Raw genomic sequence first — 23,308 nt, forward strand, 5'->3', positions numbered from 1 at the left:
AATTCCTGACCCTGCCACTTAAAATGCTCCCTCATGGAGTGGAGGACTTCACCGAATGAAAAATCCTCTGGAGGGGAGGCAGAGGGAATAGATTCCTCAGCATCAGAGTCCTCATAGGCCTGGGAGGATTCTTCTTGGGTTTCTGAATGCTCTGAATCCCCAGAGTCTTCATCTGAAGAGAGGTTGTCTGCCTGCTCAGTTCTAGGCCTTTTTTCTGCAGGCGGCTGGGAACCTCTGTCTGGGTGAGGCTGAGACCCCCTAATAAGAGAAATCAGATCTGCAGCCAGAGACATGATTTGTTTGTCAGAAGAAGGAGCATGAGAAGCAGGTTTGGGATGGGCCTTGGCCTGGCTGGCGGCCTTAGCACGTGCAAAGGCCTTGATTGACATGGATACAGGAGGCCTAGCTGCCCCACGTGCAGGGGTAACTTTGTCCACTGGAATGGTGTCGGGTAGATCCAGAACTTTGGTTTCCGGAGGAAAATCAACAACCGGCACCGGAGTAGCCTCCGAGACCGAGGGATGAGTTAACGTGGTGTCGTCGGCCTGGAGCAGTTGAATTACCGCTTCCGAAGGGACCGAAGCACTCGCGGAGGGCTTAGGCGGTATATCGGTGGAAGACGCGGGCCGAGGATGTCGGTCCCGGTCCTTTCGTTTTTTGGTAGTTTGTGCTGTCGGTTGTTCCGATGGCATGTTGTAAGCGTAAGATTCGCCAAAAAAGTCTTCGGCAAACTCTGCCTGGCGCCTGAGAGTGCGCTTATTAAAGCAAGCACAGGCGGCACAGGCCGAGACGTCGTGGTCTGGGCCCAGGCAACGGAGGCAGTAAGAATGAAAAGTCCTTATGAGGTATTTGTTTACCACAAGACAAACAGTTATTAACTTTCTCAATTTGTTCTGACATCGGCTGAGGCAAGAAAAAATGTTCCCCAATGGGGTACTTAGCTTTTAGATGACTTCGGTAACTGAAAACACAGGAGCTGACCGACCGGCACTTGCGAACTGCTTCTGCTTCAGGCACCGCGCGGCAAGAAAGACTGAAGAAGATGGCGTCGGCTGATGCCTTTATACTCCAGCCGCTCTGACGTTGGGGAGGAGGCGACATCAGCCGACGCCGGACCCAGACTTTGGAATCTGGCCGACCGAAGGGCTGCCTGAGGCAGGACAACCCATATGTCAGGACTGCAGTTGCATTCTTGAAGGACATCACCCTAACAAAAGAGATATTCGTGATGATCTATATGGGTAATCTGCCTCCCAAACTAATATTGCCCCTTTCTGGATGACATGTAAACCAACACTGATGTAAAACAGAAGATAAGAAAAAAACATGGTGGGGCATTTATCTGAAAATGGGGCAGTAACAAGCACAGATGATGACTGTTCAAACTGACGTTCAGTGATGGCATTCTGACTGGCAGCAAAGAAGTTCTGAAGTGTGTGTGTTCATATGTCACCTTTATGGGCTACGTCTTGGTGGGGAGCATGCGTATGACGTACAATGCCTGTAAACAAAGGCTTTGGTATACTGGCTGGATGATGGTCTATCCTTGGCAGGAGATCCCTTATGTAAGGAATACTGCAATAGTGATAAGGAAAGACATCAACCTGTGTCTCTCAAACTACTACAAACCATATTTGTAGGTTCACTACCTTTGACCCTCCCCCAAAAAACAAAGCATCACTCCTAAAACTTAAAGCTTCCACCCCCTCAGCTGACAAACTCCCAGCTGAATATCTCCAGCTAGGTGCCAAAGCGATTGCCTACCCAATCTCTATACTAATAAACAGAACCATAACAGAAAGTACTATACCTTCCCTCTGGAAAATCTCACACATCATCCCTCTCTTCAAAGGAGGCGATTCATTTGAATACTCTAACTACCGCCCTATAGCACTGCTATCTCCGATTGCAAAAATAATGGAGAAATGCATCCACAAACAGTTACTAAATCACCTCCTTTCTAACAATCTCCTTGCTAACTGCCAACATGGCTTTCGTCCTTACCATAGTACCACTACAGCCTTATTATCATTTATTGACTCCATTAATATTAACCGTAATAGCAATCTTCTTTCATCAGCATTCTTTGTAGACCTGTCTAAAGCCTTTGATATGGTGAATCACCAACTCCTTCTACATCGATTAAAATCGCTCTCTCGATAATCTTGCCCTAACTTGGTTCACTTCCTATCTTCAAAACTGGAAACAAGCTGTTCTATGGAACAACAATCTCTCTGAACTTCTCCCCACCACCTTAGGGGTCCCTCAAGGCTCCATCTTAGGTCCTCTTTTATTTTCAGTCTTTATCAATGACTTGCATTTTGTCACGCCCATAACTACTTGTATTCAGTATGCTGACGACACCACCATCATTTGCTCTGCCACAAACCAAGCTGACCTTCACTACCTTACCCAAAAGATATTCACTACTATTGAGCAATGGTTCTCCAACCACTGTCTTCTCTTAAACCCTAAGAAAACTAAACTTCTCCTTTTCTTACCTACATACTTGTCTCCCTCTATTAATTTCACAATTACTTCTAACAATGGCACCCTTATCTCTCCTGACCAAACAACCAAACTATTGGGTATTACTACTGACAACCTACTAAAATTTGATTTTCACATCAACTCCAGCATTAAAGCAACTAATAGAAAGCTAGGCTCACTCTATAGAATCAGATCTTTCCTAACCCCTGAAGCAAGATCTACCATAGCAAGAACACATCTTATCTCCACTTTACTATATACTTCCCCCATTTATACTAATCTAAGCATAACATTAATAAGCTCACAACAGCCTACAACAACTTTGCAAGATTTGCCACTGCCTCTCCATATAAAACACATCACTGTCTGAACCTCTCTAACCTAGGATGGCTGGAATTACCCCACCTAATTCAGTACTATCAGCTTACAATTGCCCACAAAGCCCTTTACTACCCTGAAAACATACCCATGCTCTCCACCCTTATAAAACCATACAGCAACTTAAAAGCCCTACGCTCTTCTAATAAAATAATGATTCAAACATCTCTATCAAAGAATACAGCAGGTGACTCCATATTTTCCAACTCAGTCGGTAAAATCTGGAACCAACTTCCTCCAGACCTTACAGATCAGACTTCCACTACACAATTCAAGACCAAACTGAAACTCTTTCTTACTAACCACTGGCTTTGCTCTTGCATCAATCCCAGTTGATCTACCTCCTATTTGACCTCCTACCCTTCTCCTTTATTCCTCATACTTACTCCCTAATCTAATTCTTCAATTCATTCTTTTTTTCTCCTTTCAACCTGTAATATGACTACCTTAACTAAATAACTTTACTTCTCTAGTAACACTCCTGATAACTTTTTTAAGAACTTAATTCTTCTCTCCCTTTTCTTCCACATCTGTACTTAAATTACTTCCTTGTCTCTCTATACCCCTTTTTTTGTAACTTCCTTAAATTGTTGCTACTGCCTTTTTTATTTATTTATATCTATTTTTTGACTTAAAACCATTATGAATTTTGTATTTACTGTTTTGTTACCATGTAGTAGATAGTGGAGCTTTTCTCCTCGGGCCTCCACTGAAAATGGACTTGTATCCAGTTGGACTAGCCCGGTTAACAAATGTAAAATAATAAATAAATAAAATAAATCACTACAGTGTTATAACCAAAGCCAAATGGCTTCAGATAAAATAATGTACACTACTTCTGACTTCATTAACATACAAGCTAATGAACTAAACAGTCCACTAATGTGCTAGTCAAATCAACAAAAGAATCACAACATACAAGATCACAAACCTCCCTCCCTCCATCTCACCATTCCACAAACCAACCTCCATTCCAGATGACAGCTTCTCTATAATGGTCTGCAGATTCTGCAATCTCTCCCTAAAGAACTTTAATCCATCTTGCCATTCAATAACTTCAGGCAAGACTTCAAAAAAACACCTAAACAAAGCATCATGAAAAATGTTTCACATACGCATACCTCTCAACTGCATAGATTTTCACAGAATATCCATTTTTCATAAAAATTGTGTTTTTTCTGGCAAATTAGTGGAAAATAATTAAAGACTGATGTTCGAAAACAATGACAGACATTTGAGTTTCAGACTTAATAACCTTAAGAAAATCCATAGTAATGCAAGACCTGTAATTCTATCAACTTTATAAGTTTATAAGTGCAATATTTAAAAATTGTCCCCATTTTTGGGCCTTTGTCCCACTTTTAAGTCACAAAAATCTCACCACTTCAATGGATGAAACCAACTCCTAGTACAAAATGTAATCACTGACCACCAGAGGGCACCAGTTACACTAGCTATCCCATAATGAATTCAGAGAGAGAGAGAGAGAGAGACTCCTTTTGAATGTTGTTTACAACCCAGGTAGTTTTGTACCTAAGGAAGCTTACACTCATTCAGCAATTGGTTTGTAGGAACTTATGGATAAAAGTGGAGCTTTATAGAACTTTTTCCATGTGCAATGAGCATGTTGGATAACAGGAAGCTTTAACTATTAGTCTATGCTCAGTGAGCTGATCCATGTCTTCCAAATTTGCATGCACAAACTGTAATAGCCAACTTTGAAAAAACATTAGAATGCAGATTCATTTACAATAGATAAACTTGTTGATTTATGACAAGATGTGCTTAGTAAAGCCATGGGGGTGTCCATACAAGTATTTTTTTTTACTTATTATGCTGTTCTTTATATACACAAGACTGTTGTTGATTAGATTTACTTGCACGGACTGCTTAACCTGATTTTGAAACGGCATGTGTATGCAGACTCATTTGAAATGGACATATTTGCTGATTAGTCATAAGTTGTGAAGTGGAAGACACAGGGTGAGACTACAACTATTTTTTTTTTTTACAAACTTTGTTACTTTTTATATGGAAAGGTTGTAGAAATTTAAACAGAAATGACACAGTGATGCAGGCCTTATGTTTACATCTTGAAGGGGTTATTGAGCAGCTTTGTGTGTGTTTATTTGCTAGTTCTTATGACTTCCATCAGGGGTGTCTGAGTGCTATTAATATGATTATGCCTTTGATAGTATGAGAACTGTTTGCTACATATAAACATGCATGTATATTTTATTTAGGTACTTAATATGTTAATTTTACCAGCTTTTCATTATAGGCTGAATGTCTTATTTGTTTTTTATGATGAATGTGTTATTTGGGATTTTGCAAGCTGGAGTTTAGGTCAGGTGATTAGTATAACTGAAGAGTCAGTTGATTGTTTTATGTCATGTGACTACTCCATTTTTATTGGTTCATGGAGACTTAAATACAAATTCTTCTTCTTTCGAATACAAATATTTTGAGATACTTTATTGTATCTGAATAAGGGTGGTGGAAGCAATGCGAAAGCACTCGTACTTCATTAAACTCAAGTTATCTTTTAACTTCTGTGTCTACCGCCTCCTTGATTTTGCCTCTTGATTACGTGGTTTCATCCACTGATGTGAGATTTTTGTGAGTTTTTCATTTTGTTTTCACCTCATTTGTAGCATGGTAGAAAGTCGTTCAAATGAACTAGCTTATAATCCTATAAAAGGGAACTTGAATAAGAAATTCACTGAACTTTTGGATACCAATAATAATCCATTTATTGATATTGCGAACTGCTTATTGAGTGAGAAAACTGAAATACCAGCATATGATACAGTAGCACTCAAGTATACAAAGAGAATTTGAGGAGAAAATTATGAAATTAAAGAAACTGCAATGGCAAACTAAGTACTTTGAAGTCTGTTTACATCATCATATTATACCCAAAGGCCTACGTGTTTTGGTCATGCCCATGTATGGCTCACAATATCCTGAACTTTTAGCCAAGTGGAAGAAAGTTAACTTGGAGACAAGTATGAATTACATACATTTGTTAGTAGAATTTTTCAGACAGACTCAGGAGGCCTTAGTAAATGACTTACAAAGTTTGTTACAATAGCTACAAGAGAGTTTCCCCAAGGAGATAGCGATGGATACTACAGAACAATCAGAACAATTGTATGATTATATGCATATGTTTGAAAAGAAACACAGATGCAGAAGCATAAGAAATCAGCACGGGACTTAACTGATTTTCAAGCAGGCCAAGTATTTTCTTGGCCACCTGAATGCAGTAAGCCAAGAGACAGAATATTGAATAATCAAGCAGGTAGTCCCTGGAATGGCTAACAGCAATTCCGGTGTATCCACTCCTTCAAATGATTATCACAGGGTCCAACAACAATGTGGAACAGACTACATCCACCAATAGTAGTGATGTCATCACGTTGGTACACCAGGAAGAGGAACTCAGACCTAAAGCAGGTTCCATTTACAAGTAGATCAACAGTTTTTTTTCCTCAACTACCTCTACCCATAAGGAAACATACGGGACAGGACCGGCAACAGGAAAAGGAGGAATTTGTCCAGAGATTCAGTGGAGACACCGTCAGTCAAGAAGTTCTGGTCGCAGAACAACACAAGTTGAAATATAACTTGTCACAGTACACATTGAATAAGGATGAAAAGAAAGTGTTAAGTAAAGGACTGATGTTTGTTCCAGCAACTCACAGCAACATTTATGACACCATTCTGGAAGTGAAGCTGTACTGCAGGAACATTATGTTAAAATTGATGTATTCTAATAATAATGAGCAAGCTACATTTAAGAAATAGAGTGTTTATGTTCCTCATTTAAATCCGCTGTTGGAAGCTTTTATCAAAACATGTGAAAGATTTACATGCAATGCATACTGATAAAGGTAGGAAAGCAAAACAATTTTTCAACTTGACTAAACTGGAACATAGCAATAATGAACATATTATAATTTGTTCAGCAGATAAGGGAGGGGCAGTGGTGATCTTGGATAGGAGTTATTACACTGATAAAATGAATAGTATACTTTCTGACTTTGACACATGATAAAAATTGATATGCGTACTATACCATAAGACAAGCAGTACAATTTCAGATGATTTATATGAGATTTTCAACAGTTCTTTGATTTCTAAAGAACTGTATGATTATTTAATTGTAACTCATCCTGTCATCCCTATAATTAAAAGAGTACCTAAAGTTCACAAATCTATGGTAGAACCCCCACTTAGGCCAACAGTATCTGGAAGAGGATGGCTCACTGAGCCTATGTCTACATATGTGGAAAAAAACTTCAGACCTGTCATACAAATCTAAAGTCATTTTAAAAAAAAATTCTAAAGATTTTTTTAACTACTTTATTTGAAAATATAAAACAGTACTCTACCTGCTGAATTAATTTGTTCATGGTAATACCCAATGACCAGGGAGTGACTTGTATTAAACAGTACCCATCTAAACACTCTGAATACTCATCTAGACCTAGATCTGTTATGCATGATGGTAGACAGCATATTAGAAAACAATGTTTTCATGTTTAATGAAGAATATTTTCTACAGAAACAAGAGGTGGCCAAGGGTACCTCATGTGCCAACTCATATGCCAACATGGTTATGGTACAATGGCAGGGAGACGAAGTCTTGAATGGCCACAACAGTTTTTTTTCCGCATTTATATCACTACAAACATTTTGTGGATTATATTTTTTTGACTTTTTTGATTTGGCAAGGAGATGATAATACTCTAGATGAATTTTTGGTGTATTTAGAACACACCACTGACTTTTTAACTTCACCATGCAGAAATCTAATGAGAAAAATTTATTTTTTTTGGACGTACACATATCTTGAAACAGGTATCATTAAAACTAAAATACATAGGAAAAATGTTGGCCTAAAAATCTTGCATGCGCCCTCCACATGTATTTGAGAATGTGACTCAGGGGCAATTTTTGTGATCTTCCTTCCTTACTAGTAAAACAGCTAGATAGTGTTATTCAAGGAGTTATAAATCACTTAATGAATACATGATATTCATCAGATTTATGTGAAAAATATGTCACCAAGGTTAAGAAGGACAGGGATGGGAGAGCCAAAAGTACAGTTTTGTACCTACCATAAATGTAGATGTCCGATAGATATGCAACTGCAGTCATAACATATGGGTTGTCCTGCCTCAGGCAGCCCTCGGTCGGTCGTATTCCAAAGTCTGGGTCCGGCGTCGGCTGGTGTCGCCTCCTATCCGATGTCAGAACGGCTGGAGTATAAAGGCATCGGCCGACGCCATCTTCTTCAGTGTTTCTTGCCCCAGATGCCAGGTGCCCTCCTAGGAAGGCTAAATTTGATGAATGGATAAACAATTCCAGACATGCACAACAGTAATAAACAGATACACCATAGGAGATACCCCCAGCTAATAGGAATAGGGGTAGTGGACCCATAAAGAAAGTTGCAGAGGGGTAGGAGGGTGGGAAAATCCGACTGCAGTTGCATATCTATCGGACATCTACATTTATGGTAGGTACAAAACTGTACTATATCCTTCAAGAATGCAACTGCAGTCATAACATATGGGTTGAATACCATAGCCAAGCTGGGGGTGGATGGAACTAAGGAAGGGATGGTGTAGCTAAAATGCCCTTCAGGACTGCCGAAGCAAAGCCTGCTCGGGATCTGGAGTATAAAGGCAGGTTGTAGTGCTTGGTAAATGTATGCATGGAGCTCCATGTAGCAGCCTCTAGAATGTCCTTTGTAGCCACTCCTCTTAGGAAAGCTGTGGATGTGGCTATAACTCTGGTGGAGTGTGGCCTAATATTGGCTGGCACACCTTTTCCATGAAAAGAATAGCAGAATCTGATGCAGTGTCCAATCCATTTTGAAATTGTTTGTTTGGAGATTGCTTTTCCTTGTACTCCAGCAGCATAGGCTACAAACAGTTGGTCAGACATTCTGGTGGCCTTAGTTCTGTCCAAGTGAAGTTGCCTGTGTATGTCCAAAGTATGCAGCAGTTTTCCCCCCTGTTTTGAGGATTGGGGAAGAAAGTAGGCAGGTGAATGGCTTGATTTAGAGACACCCTGGAAATTACTTTTGGCATGAATGAAGGATTGGGAGAGACTCTGTCCTGATGAAAAATGAGAAAAGGAGGTACTGCCATCAGTGCCTGTATCTCCGAGACTCTTCTTGCTGATATCACTGCCAATAGGAAAACCATTTTCCATGAGAGAAATTGCATTTCTGAAGTTGCTGCTGGTTCAAAGGGAGGAAGAGTTAATTTTTCCAAGACGAAATTGAGGTCCCATGCAGGTACTGGCGGTTTTCTGGGAGGTTTGATATTCTTTATCCCTCTTAGGAACTGTCTTAGCAAAGGATGGGAAAACACAGGTGGATCACAATTGTATTTTGCTGAGATTGCTGAGGCGTGAATCTTTATGGAAGAATATGAGAGACCAGTATGAAACATTTCTGTCAAGTATTCCAATATCTGAGGTATACTCAATACTGTTGTATCCTGACCCCTGTTGGCATTCCAGATGACGAATCTCTTCCACTTGGCTGAATAGGTTTTTCTGGTGGAAGGTCTGCGTGCTTCCAGTAAGATCTCTTGAACTTTTTTGGAAAGAGAGATATCGGAAGGAGTTATGGTAACCTCCAGGCTGTCAGATGCAATGTTTTCAGGTTTTGATGAACAGTCCTGTAATTGTGTTGTGTTAGAAGCAGAGGCCATAGGGGCAGAGGCCACGGTTTGGTCAGAGTTATGCTCAACAGCAATGGGTACCAGTGCTGCCTTGGCCAGTCAAAATGCCTGTTGGTTGTTCTGCTTTGATCTTCAGTATCACCTTGGTCAGCAGTGGTAGAGGAGGGAATGCATAAATTGTTAGGGAATTCCAGCTGAAGGAGAGAGCATCCATTTTCCAGGCTAGAGGATGGTGGGTCCTTGTACAGAACTTTTCCAGGTGATGATTCATGTGAGAAGCAAAGAGATCTATGTCCGGTCTTCCCCATGTCCCTGTTATTTGTGAGAAAATGTGAGGATGCAGCATCCATTCGTGTGGATCCAAATAATTTCTGCTCAGCTTGTCCGCCAGTACATTGTCCTTGCCTGGGACAAACTGGGATTGCAAATGTATCTTCAGACTCGGGGATTTTTCCCAGAGAATCATTGTTAGTCTGCAGAGGGGATAAGAATGAGTGCCTCCCTGCTTGTTTATATACCACAAAACAGTGGTGTTGTCTGTCCTTATTAGCAAATGTCCTTGTTGAAGTGATTTTTCGAACGTCTCGCTTGCATGCATCACTGCCAACATCTCTTTTTGGTTTATGTGCAGATGTCTTTCTCTTGGTGTCCATTGACCTTGAATGCATCTGCCCTCCATGTGCGCCCCCCATCCATGATCTGAGGCGTCTGTTGTAATCACTTGACCTGCTTGAGGTTTGTTGAAAGACATGCCTTTGTTTAACTGACTTGCTTGAGCCCACCACAAAAATTCTCTTTGCAGACATGGAATGAGTGGGATTACGTCCTCTAGGCTTTGGCTGTGTTGGGACCATAAGCTTTTTAAGTACCATTGCAGCTTTCTCATATGAAGTCTTGCCAAAGGTATCAGAAGAATGCAAGATGCCATGAACCCCAGGGCCTGCAGGATTTTCCTTGCAGTCAGCTGGGAGAGCTTTGCTAGGCCTTTGAAGTACTCTGGTAACTGCTGTTGTTTTTCCTCTGTGAGATAGGCCATTTGTGTTTTTGTGTCCAGTTTGGCTCCTAGGAAAGTTATCTGTTGGGATGGCAGTAGTCTTGATTTTTGAATGTTGACTGTGTATCCCAAGGCCTGTAGTAATTGAATGACATAGTCCAAGTTTGCTATCAAGGTTTGTTTGTTGTCTGCTTGTATGAGACAGTCGTCCAGGTAGGGGTATATTTGAATCCCCTGGAGTCTGCAGTGTGCCACTACTGATGCCAGGCATTTCGTGAACACTCTGGGCGCAGTAGATAAGCCAAACAGCAATGCTGAGAATCGATAATGCTCTGTCCCTGCAAGAAATCTGAGGTATCTTCTGCAGCTTTGTCTGATTGGGACATGCAGGTATGCCTCCTTGAGGTCCAGAGTGACCAGCCAAGACTCCTTGCCCAGCATGGGAACGAGTTGCTGCAACGTCAGCATTTTGAACTTTGACACAATGAGAAAGGTATTTAGAGTAGACAAGTACAGTATAGGCCTCCATTTGTTTTCTTTTCTTGGAACAAGGAACAGTCGAGTAAAATCCCTGGCCTTGTTCCTGAGGAGGGACCTTTTCTATTGCTTTAATATTTAACAGCATTGAAACTTGGATGAGTGCCTCTGCCCTTTGATGATGTGGCAGGTTCGGCATGCCTTGTCTTATTGGTAAAGTATGGAATCTGTAACCTTTGTCTATTAAATCCAGAATCCAGTTGTCCTTGGTTAAGATATGCCAGTTTTTTGAGAATAAGGATAATTTTCCGCCCAAAGGTGCTTCTCTTTGAGCCTTTGTAGGTGGTATGAAAGTCAAGTCATTGTGATTGTCCTTGTGGTGCAGCTGGACTGCCTGCGCCACTTCTTTGATTTGATGGTTGCCATTGGAGGCCCCTGTAGGAGCCTCGGTGGTATTGCCCTTTACCTCGGACACGCCTGTTTTTTCCCCTTTGAAACTTGTCAGTGTCTGGAAAGGACCAATTCTTTGAAGGCCAATTCCTGCTGAATCTGGGTGGCTGAACCTGGAGGAAATCTTTGACTGTCTGTACTGATTTAGCTTTTTCCTCAATGGACTTAACACATCTTGTGCATTAGCACCAAAAAGCTTCTGTTTTTCCAGAGGTGCATCAAGTAACTTTACTTTAACATGTTCAGGCAATGGCTGTTCTTTTAACCAAGCATGTCTACGTATAACAGCCCCAGTCATAGCTGCCCTACATGAAGCCTCCAATGCATCATAACCACACTGAAGAAAATGATTGCTAACCTGCTGAGTGTTATGTACTAGATCCTGCAATGCCTTTCTATCAACAGGCTCAGGAGAGGCTAGCTTTTTCTGTAAATCATCCAGTAAAAAATCCTGGTACTGAAACATATGAAAAAGGCAATTAAGTGACCTCATGGCCAGGGTGGTAGAGGTATAAACTTTTTTACCCCATCTTTCAAGGGACCTAGCTTCCCTATCCGCTGGCAGTGGAAGTAGCCACTCCCTTGGGGCCCTGTGAAATAGTTTCTAGATCCACAGAGTGGGCCTTAAAGAGATGCTTGTGAGTGTCAGGGACCCTATAATATCTGTCTGGCTTGACAGGAGCTGGAGGGAGAGAATCAGGGTTAGCACTGGAGTCAGAGAAAACATCATCCAGGACATCCATAACTGGAGGGATAGCTAAGGGTCTGTGCTGGGGTAGCTTGAGGAAGGTACGTAGCCTTTTCCTGGAATCAGAGAATTCCTGACCCTGCCATTTAAAATGCTCCCTCATAGAGTGTAGGACTTCACCGAACGAAAAATCCTCTGGAGGAGAGGCAGAGGGAATTGATTCCTCAGCATCAGAGTCCTCATAGGCCTGGAAGGATTCTTCTTGGGTATCTGAAGGCTCAGAATCCCCAGAGGCTTCGTCTGAAGAGAGGTTGTCAGCCTGCTCAGTTCTGAGCCTTTTCTCTGCAGGCGGCTGAGAACCTCTGTCTGGATGAGGCTGAGACCCCCTGATAAGAGAAATAAGATCTGCAGCAAGAGACATGATCTGTTTATCAGAAGAAGGGGCCTGGGCAGTAGGTTTAGGATGGGCCTTGGCCTGGCTGGCGGCCTTAGCACGTGCAAAGGCCTTGATGGACATGGATACAGGAGGCCTATAGCTGCCCCACGTGCAGGAGTAACATTGTCCACTGGAATGGTGTCAGGTAAATCCAGAACTTCTGTATCTGGAGGAAAATCAACAACCGGCACCGGAGTAGGTTCCGAGGCCGAAGGACGTGTTAACGCTGTGTCGCCGGCCTGGAGCGGTTGAATAACCGCTTCCAAAGGGGCCAAGGCACTCGCAGAGGGCTTAGGAGGTGTATTGGTGCAGGACGCGGGCCAAGGATGTCGGTCCCGGTCCTTTCATTTTTTGGAAGGTTGAGTTGTTCCGACGGCATGATATATGCGAAGGATTCGCCAAAAAAGTCTTCGGCAAACTCTGCCCGGCGCCTGAGAGTGCGCTTGTTAAAGCAGGCACAGGCAGCACAGGCCGAGACGTCGTGGTCTGGGCCCAGGCAAGGAAGGCAATAAGAATGGAAGTCCTTATGAGGTATTTGTTTACCACAAGACAAACAATTATTAACTTTCTCAATTTGTTCTGACATCGGCTGAGGCAAGAAAAAATGTTCCCCAACGGGGTACTTAGCTTTTAGATGACTTTGGTACTGAAAACACAGGAGCTGACCGACTGGCACTTGCGAACTGCTTCTGCTTCGGGCACCGCGCGGCAAGAAAGACTGAGGAAGATGGCGTCGGCCGATGCCTTTATACTCCAGCCGTTCTGACGGAGAGGAGGCGACACCAGCCGACGCCGGACCCAGACTTTGGAATGCGGCCGACCGAGGGCTGCCTGAGGCAGGACAACCCATATGTTATGACTGCAGTTGCATTCTTGAAGGACATCATCACTTCTCCATACCACGCAGTAGGGTACCCCTAATCAATGAGGTAGCAAATATCAACAAGGATGACTTTTAACATATACTTCAGACAATGGGCAGACTATGAACACTATCAGAAGAATTGGCACATCTTATTATCAGATAAACATATACATGAGTTGCTGGGTGATCATCCACGAGTAGCTTATAAAAATAGCAAATCCTTGAAACCGAAATTATGCTATAATGAATTAAGGCAATGAGTACAACAGATTTCTCAGAGGAAGGGAACTTATAGCTGTAGAAATTGTTGTGTGTTTCAATACATGGTCAATGGTGACACATTTATACACCCAGACACAGTGAAGGAATATAAGATGAAGTTTTATGTGGATTGTTCCATGCATAATGTAGTTTACCTTGCTATCTGCAAGGAATGTTACAGTTTTTACGTAGAAAAAACAAAAAGAACGTTGAGGGAGAGAGTATGTGAGCATGCATATAAAATTAAGAAAAGTACAGTTTTGTACCTACCATAAATGTAGATGTCCGATAGGTATGCATTTGCAGTCATAACATATGGGTTGCCCTGCCTCAGGCAGCCCTTCGGTCGGCCGGATTCCAAAGTCTGGGTCTGGCCTCGGCTGATGTCGCACTTTCCCCGTCAGAGCGCCTGGGGTACAAAAGCATCAGCCGACGTCATTTTCCTCAGTGTTTCTTGCCCCAGATGCCAGGTGCCCTCTAGGAAGGCTAAATTTGGAGGAATGCAATAAAATCCAAACATTTTCAAAAATACATACATATATATATATATATATATATATATATATATATATATATATATATATATACATACAAACAAATACACCATAATAGATCCCCCAGCTAGCTAATAGAGGGGTAAGCACCCTAGGGATACCACAGAGGGGAAGGAGGGAGGGTAAACCTGACTGCAGATGCATACCCATCGGACATCTACATTTATGGTAGGTACAAAACTGTACTATGTCCTTCAAGGATGCATCTGCAGTCATAACATATGGGTAGAATACCATAGCCCATCTGGGGGAGGAGGTACTAAGAAAAAGATGGTGTAGTTAAGAGACCCTGCAGGACTGCAGTAGCAAAACCTGCTCTGGATCTGGAGTAAAAGGGTAAATTGTAATGCTTGGCAAAAGTATGCACGGAGCTCCATGTAGCAGCTTCTAAAATGTCCGTGGTAGCCACCCCTCTTAGGAAGGCTGTAGTGGTGGCTGTGGCTCTCGTGGAATGAGGCCTAATATTCACAGGAACAGTCTTTCCATGAAAGGAGTGGCAAAAGCGAATGCAATTTCCTATCCATTTTGAGACTGTCTGTTTGGAAATTGCTTTTCCTTGTGTCCCAGCAGCATATGCTACAAACAGCTGGTCAGTCTTTCTGTAACTTTTAGTTCTGTCCAAATAGTAGCGTAATTGCCTATGGATATCCAGGGTGTGTAGAAGTTTCTCCCCTTTATTTTGTGGATTTGGGAAGAAAGTAGGCAAATGAATTGCTTGGTTCAAGGATACTCTAGATATCACCTTTGGCATAAAGGTTGGGTTGGTTCTTAATGAAACTCTGTCCTGATGAAAAATAAGAAATGGCTGCACTGCCATCAAAGCTTGTAACTCAGATACTCTTCTTGCTGAAGTTATGGCCAGAAGGAATGCAGTTTTCCAGGATAGATACTGTGGATCAGCCGTTGCTGCTGGTTCAAATGGAGGGAGTGTTAGTTTTTCCAGCACAAAGTTAAGGTCCCAAGTAGGTAGAGGTGGTCTCCTTGGAGGATTAATGTTCTTGATCCCTCTGAGAAATTGTCTTAAGAGAGGATGCGAAAAGACAGGAGGATTTACATTGTATTCTGCTGAAATTGCTGAGGCATGAATTTTAATGGAAGAGTAAGACAGGCCATTGTGGAACAATTCTGCTAAGTATTCCAGTATGTGTGACATGCTCATCACTGTCACATCAAGGCCTTTCGTTGTGTTCCAACAGAGAAATCTTTTCCATTTTGCTGAGTATGCCTTCCTTGTGGAAGGGCGGCGAGCTTCCATAATAATATCCTTTACCCTCTGGAATAAGCTGTCCCTGGGAGGAGTCACGGTATTCTCCAGGCAGTTAGCTGCAAGGTCTTTAGGTTGGGATGCAGGATCTTGTAATTGTTCTGCGTCAGAAGAAGAGGCCATAATGGGAGAGGCCACGGTTTTGTCTGTGATAAGCTCTTCAATAGTGGGTACCAATGCTGCCTTGGCCAGTCTGGAGCTATTAGAATCACTTTTGGCTGTTCTGCCCTGATCTTCAGTAAAACCTTGGACATTAATGGAATTGGTGGGAAAGCATAGATTTTTCGGGCTTTCCAGCTGAATGAGAGAGAGTCCACCTTCCATGCTTGTGGATGGTATGTCCTTGTGCAAAAAATTTCCAGTTGATGATTGTGGGGTGAGGCGAACAGATCTATCTCGGGCCTTCCCCATGTCTGTGTTATGAGTAAAAAGATGTCTGGGTGCAGCATCCATTCGTGTGCATCCATGGTAGTTCTGCTTAAGCTGTCTGCCAGAGTATTGTCTTTCCCTGGCACGAACTGGGCCTGTAGTTGTATATTGAGTTTCAAACAAAGATCCCATAGATTCATAGCCAGTCTGCATAGAGGGTAGGAATGTGTGCCTCCTTGCTTGTTTATGTACCACATTACTGTGGTGTTGTCTGTCCTTATTAGCAGGTGGCCTTGTTGAAGGAAAGGTTTGAAAGCCTCGATTGCATGTATCACTGCCAACATTTCCTTTTGGTTTATGTGCATTCGCAGCTGTCCTTGAGACCATAGCCCTTGGATACATTTGTCCTCCATGTGTGCTCCCCAACCTCGATCTGAAGCGTCTGTGGTGATGGTTTGATTTTCTTTTGGTTTGACGAAGGGCAACCCTCTGTTTGTCTGGCAGGCGGGAGCCCACCACAGGAATTCCTTCTGAAGGCAAGGTATGACTGGAATCAGAGTTTCTAAGCTGTGACTGTGCTGAGTCCATACACTCCTTAGGTACCATTGCAATCTTCTCATATGTAGCCTGGCTTGTGGGATCAGTATTATGCAGGGTGCCATGAAACCCAGGGCCTGCAGGATTTTCCTTGCAGTTAGCTGAGTTTGTCTCGTCAGATTCTTGAAGTAATCTGGAAGTTGTTTCTGTTTTTCTTCTGTGAGAAATGCCATTTGGGTGGTTGTATCCAGATCTGCACCCAAAAATGTTATCCTTTGGGATGGCTCAAGTCTTGATTTTTGGATGTTGACTGTGTATCCCAAGGCCTGTAGTAGCTGGATGGCAGAGTCCAAGTCCTTTAACAATTTTGTCTTGCTGTCCGCTTGTATCAGGCAGTCGTCCAGATATGGGTAGATTTGAATCCCCTGAAGTCTGCAGTGTGCAATTACTGATGCCAGGCATTTCGTGAACACTCTGGGCGCAGTAGATAAGCCAAAGGGCAATGCTGAGAATTGATAATGCTCTGATCCTGCAAGAAATCTGAGGTGTCTTCTGCAACTTTGTCGAATGGGGACATGCAGGTATGCCTCCTTGAGATCTAGAGTCATCAGCCAAGACTCCTTGCCCAGCATGGGAAGAAGCTGCTGTAGGGTCAGCATCTTGAATTTCGGAACAATGAGGTAAGTGTTCAGTGCGGACAGATCGAGAATAGGCCTCCATTGATTTTCTTTTCTTGGTACAAGGAATAGCCTTGAATGAAAACCTTGGCCTTGTTCTGAGTGAGGAACCTTCTCTATGGCTTTCATTTGTAGTAATTTGGTGATTTGCTTCAAAGCCTCTGCCCTCTGATTTGGTGGCAGGTCTGGCATTCCTTGTCTTTTTGGCAATGTGTGGAAATGGAACCTGTATCCTTTGTCTATTATTTGCAGCATCCATGAGTCCCTTGAAATGTAATGCCAATTTTCTGAAAACAAAGAAAGCTTTCCGCCCAATGGTGCTTCTAATTGAGCCCTGGTCGGTGGGGTCAAAATTAAGTCATTGTGTTTGTCCTGGTGTAGCAGATGTTGTTGCTGTACCTGCACCACCTCTCTGGTTGGATGGCTGCCACTGACGGCCTCTGTAGTGGCCTCTATCTTGCCCCCTACCTCTGGTACGCCTGTTCCTTCCTCTCTGTGATCTGTCTGAGTCTGGAAAGGACCAATTCTTAGTAGGCCAGTTTCTGATGAATCTCAGTGGTTGTACCTGTAGAAAGTCCTTGACTTTTTGCATAGATTTTGCCTTTTCTTCAAACTTCTTTAAGACCTCCTGGGCCGTGGAACCAAATAATTTTTGTTTTTCCATTGGAGCATCCAGGAGCTTAGCTTTAACATGGTCCGGTAGAGATTGCTCCTTCAACCAGGCATGCCTTCGTATAACTGCCCCTGTCATTGCTGACCTACATGAAGCTTCCAGTGCATCATAGCCACATTGCAGAAAATGGTTGCTAACCTGCTGTGAGTTATGTACCAGATCCTGAAGAGATTTTCGGTCAAGGGGCTCAGAGGAGGAAAGTTTCTTATACAATTCATCTAACAGATACTCTTGGTACTGAATCATATGGAATTGGCAATTTAATGCCCACATAGAGAGAGTTGCGGAAGTATAAACTTTCTTTCCCCATCGCTCTAAAGCTCTAGATTCCCTTTCAGAAGGTAAAGGATTTTTAGCAGTGGCAGCTGCAACCCCTTTAGGGCCCTGTGAAATGGTTTCTGGGTCTGCAGCGTGGGCCTTGTACAGGTGAAAATGAGAATCCGGAACCCTGTAGTACCTATCAGGTTTAGCAGGAGCCGGAGGTAGAGAATCAGGGGCTGTACTAGCATCAGAGTACACATCATCAATAACATTCAAAACAGGAGGAATAGCCAAAGGCCTATGCTGAGGTAAATGTAAAAAGGTCCTTAATCTTTTTCTGGAATCAGAAAATTCCTGGCCCTGCCATTGGAAATGCTCTCTCATAGAATGCAGTGTCTCACCAAAAGAAAACTCTTCAGGAGGGGAGGCCGAAGGAATGGATTCTTCAGCATCAGAATCCTCGTAGGCCGAATAAGCCTTCTGCTGGTGCTCTGACAACACAGATTCATCCGTAGACTCATCTGAAGAGTGGGGGTCAGAGGGCTCAACCCTGGGCCTTTTGTCTGGGGGTGGAAGAGAGCCCCTGTCCGGGTGAGGCTGAGAACCTCTAATTAAGGAGATAAGGTCCTCTGCTAGGCTGAGAATTTGAGTGCTGGTGGAAGGCCTCTGACAGGTAGACTTGGGAGGCAAAGCTTTGGTAAGTTTGGCAGCTTTAGCCCTAGAGAAGGCCTTAAAGGACATGGATGCAGGGGGTCTGGCTGCACCACATGCAGGGGTGGACTTGTCTAAAGGGGTGGTGTCGGACATGTCCTGGACACCGGTTTCCGTAGGTAGTTCGATAACCGACTCGGCTGGAGCCTCCGAGGCAGAGGATGTCGGTTGTAATGATTTGGTAACAGGAAGCACCGAGGACTCTGTTTCAGCCGAAACAGAGACACTCGCGGTAGGCCGGACCGAGGTTTCAGCCGAAACCGCGGGCCGCGAGGGTCGGTCCTTGTCCTTCCGTTTTTTAACTACATGTGAAGTCGGAGTATCCGACGGCATTATATATGCAAAGTTAGCCCCAAAGTATTCCTCTGCAAACTCCGACCGACGCCTAAGCGTTCGTCGGTTGAAGGAAGCACAGGCAGAGCAGGCTGAGACGTTGTGGTCTGGGCCTAAGCAAGGGAGACAGTAAGAGTGGAAATCCTTATGAGGTATTTGTTTCCCACAAGTTAAACAATTATTTACTTTATCTGACATCGGCTGAGGCAAGAAAGAGTCCGCAACGGGGTACTTAGCTTTTTCGAAGTCTTCGGTAGCTGAATCAAAGGAGCTGGCCGACCGGCACTTGCGAACTGCTTCGGGCACCGCGCGGCAAGAAAGACTGAGGAAAATGGCGTCAGCTGATGCTTTTGTACCCCAGACGCTCTGACGTCGGGGAAAGTGCGACATCAGCCGAGGCCAGACCCAGACTTTGGAATCTGGCCGACCGAAGGGCTGCCTGAGGCAGGACAACCCATATGTTATGACTGCAGATGCATCCTTGAAGGACATCAAGATCTTACAGTGGCCACGGCCAAGCATGTACATGACACTAACACAGCACAGTTTTAGTTTTTTAGTGTTACAACTGTTGAATGATAACATGAGATTGGGGAACATGGTGAACAAAACAGAACAAGAGCAGCAAAAAATGGATTATTAGGTTACAAGCTAACAGGAAACACGGTTTAAATGAGTGTTTGCTTGAAACCTTTTCTAGCAGATATATCACTTATTAGGTAATTACCTGTACTCATTTAGATGTATGTCGTTACTCATTTAGATATATGTCATTTTTTAGTCCATTTTTACTTATATCTATTTTTGTCTGCACCTGTGGATTATCACAGTATAGTATGCATTTGCCTTAGCATTTCATATTACTGTAGTTTAGGTGTATATCGGACACACATGTATTTGTTGTATACATTTAAAGTTTAGGTTTAGGCATTTTTAACTATGTTTTTGCACATGAACTTTTTATGCAGCTTTGTAATTTAGGCGTCTTTTTTTTTTTCATTAGTTTATCAACAAGTTTTTTTTTTTTTTGCATTATATGAGCATTTTTTCAGTTAGCTCAATGAGATTGATTCATATTTGTCATTGACCACCAGAGGGCTCCAGTTACACTAGCTATCCTGTAATGAATTCACAGAGAGACTCTCCTCTTGAATGCTATTTACAACCCGGGTAGTTTTCAGCCTAGGGAAGCTTACACACATTCAGCAATTGGTTCCTAGGAACTTATGCATAAAAGTGGAGCTTTTTGTGAGTACAAATTAGAGTAGAACTTTTTTCATGTGCAATGAGCATGTTGGAAAACAGGAAGGTTTAACTATTAGTCTGTGCTCAGTGAGCTGATCCATGTCTTCCAGATCTGTATGCACAAACTGTAGCAGCTGACTCTGAAAATGCATTAGAATGCAGACTCATTTACAATAGACAAACCTGTTGATTTATGGCAGGATGTGCTTAGTAAAGACATGGGGGTGTCCATACAAGTATTTTTTACTTATTTTGGTGTTTTTTATATACACAAGACTGTTGTTGATTAGATTTACTTGCACGGACTGTAACGATTTTGAAACGGCATCTGTATGAAGACTCATTTGAAATACACATTTGCTGTTTAGTCATAAGCTGTGTTAAGTGGAAGCCATGGGGGTGAGAACATAACTAATTTTTTTACAAACGTTTTTTATAGGGAAAGGTTGTAGAAATTTAAATAGAAATGACACAGTGATGCAGGCCTTATGTTTACATCTTGAAGGGGTTATTGAGCAGCTTTGTGTGTGTTTATTTGCCATCAGGGGTGTCGGAATGCTATTAATATGATTATGCCTTTGATAGTATGAGAACTGTTTGTTATATATAAACATGCATGTATATTTCATTTAGGTACTTAATATGTTAATTTTACCAGCTTTTCAGCTTTGCATTATAGGCTGAATGTTTTATATTTGTTTTTTATGATGAATGTGCTATTTGAGATTTTGCAAGCTGGAGTTTAGGTCAGGTGATTAGTATAACTGAAGAGTCAACTGATTGTTTGTGACTACTCCTAGTATTTTTATTGGTTCATGGAGAAAATACAAGTATTTTGAGATGTTATTTTACTGTATCTGAAGAAGCCTTGTGGAAGCAAAGTGAAAGCGCTCATACTTCATTAAACTCAAGTTATCTTTTAACTGCTGTTTCTACCACCTCCTTCGTTTTGCCTCTACCACTTTTACTTGTAGCTTTGTTCAGATTTTCTTGCTCTAAGAGGTTGAGAGGTATGTACCAAGGCATTACCACAGAATACCACTGGCTCAATATCCTTCACAGGAAGCACAACACTAACAGACATTTATCTACCTCTCCATCTCCTATCTTGCATCTCAACTCCCTCCCGCCTTATCCCTTAACTTTCCAACTCACCACCCTCTTCTCCCCTTTCTTTCTTTCACTCCCCGTTGAAATCTATGGGATCCCTGGTTTACCAAAGCATTAACACTGTACTACATTCAAATGTGTGACAGTTCTTACATGCATTTCTTACTAGTGTTTTGTTATATTCCTACTGCTGTTTAATTGGATTTACCAATGCTTAATGCATTACCAATGATGAATACTCCTCCGTCTTCAACTTTTGCTTTAATGTTTACTGGGACTCCCTTTGGCTACATATGAAAACTGCCCATTTGGATCAGTGCTCTACACCGATTCAACAAAGAATCAACTTCAGTGTGTGTCTTGAAGTCATAACTGAACCTCAATCTTTAGCTGATGCAAATGGTAACCAATCACTTTACTGCAAACTACTTTACAGTAGAATTACCTGCAGCACTATTAAATTATGTAAATCTCAGACATGTTTCTACAGTTGCATACAAATCCCTATTTATTACAGTATCCAAAACTCCCACAACACAGCTGCAAAACACAAAAGCAAAGAATAAAGGGTTTCTGTTAAACAGTTTGCAACCATTTTTCATGTGTAAATTATATAGATAAAAGGAAAAACTGTGGCATGACAATGTTATCTGCTTCAGTAGGACAAGTTTGCCAGTCTGTGCCCCCCCTCAGCATAACACAGTTACAGTCCATTAGACAACGAGTTGCATGCAAGATTTCTAAGCACATCAGCATGACTTCTTATGAGAACACAAAAACTAAGTAGAGTTATCATAATCACTTACCTTCCATTCATAATCGAGTTGCTTCATTGCCCGACAAACCTCTGCCATGATATCATTTGGTCGACTTTGACTTCGGATTCCAAGATGCCACTTGGCTCTTCTTACCCCTTGGTGTTTAGACTTCTGGGGGTTTAGTTCATCTAATGTGTGGCGCCCCCTTGGCATTTCAGCTATCAAAAATGGCACTCGCTCAGGGTGGGGCCTGGAAACAAAATGCTGTTCATCCAGGAAAGACTCTGAAGGACTTGTAGCCAAGTAAAAGTCCTTAGCTTCATTCATGATCCTCCTATTGTCTAAAATGAGGTGATAAGCAACTGCAAGAGGATCCTGATGCTTTCGGTTATACAGACAGTTCAGAACTTCCTCCTCTGTACACTCACATTTTTCGCACACCTCCTTTAATGCTTCATCATCAATAACTGTGTTACTATATGCTGGGTCCTCAGGAAAAAGGTATTTTGGAAGGTTCTGTTTAAACCACTCATGTTCCCTGTTGGAAGAAAAAGAGAGAAACAAGAGATTTAATATGCTGTACACCGAATACCTAAGCAGTTACTATGTCGTGTAGAATCAAGCTGAAAAATGAGATTAAATATTTTAATTCCAGACTTTCCAGGGTTCTATAATGTATATTGTTCTTCCATTTTTTAAGTCAGATTTTAGTTTACTTTTGCCATGTTTTTCTATTATACATATTCCAAACTGCCAGTAAAAGACACTGGCCAGTACTGAGACAGCTATAGTGCACAGCAAACCGCTAACAAGAGCTTTTTTTTATTCTTTCATAGATTATTTATACATATATAGCTACAGTATGGTAAACGCTTTTGCAAAAACTTGGGGAATGTCTTAGAATCCAACAGTGTCCTGGGGGACGTGATCTACATTTCACTGGGGGTTTGACTATACAGTCTGATTATGCCCAATCCACTATCCCCCTGACTAATCTCAGTTGTGTGGTAAAGCTCGAGGGGCAAGCATACAATGGAGCCATGTGGCATATTGCCCTGTCTCTGTGGCAGTTT

At 42.3% G+C, this 23,308-nt stretch overlaps 1 protein-coding gene across 1 annotated transcript in view; it reads right to left on the minus strand.

Moving 5' to 3' along the window:
• Positions 1–23,308, minus strand: part of PRKAA1 (protein kinase AMP-activated catalytic subunit alpha 1) — a 760,209-nt gene that overhangs the window by 279,107 nt on the left and 457,794 nt on the right. The window contains exon 5 of the mRNA XM_044069766.1: positions 22,284–22,773. Within this exon, the coding sequence (XP_043925701.1) occupies positions 22,284–22,773 (490 nt within the window). The remainder of the gene's footprint in view (positions 1–22,283; positions 22,774–23,308) is intronic.

Source organism: Protopterus annectens, chromosome 1.part0 (genome assembly GCF_019279795.1).
Source record: "Protopterus annectens isolate FY-2018-M chromosome 1.part0, PAN1.0, whole genome shotgun sequence".
In the NCBI taxonomy this organism is placed as follows: Eukaryota; Metazoa; Chordata; order Ceratodontiformes; family Protopteridae; genus Protopterus; species Protopterus annectens.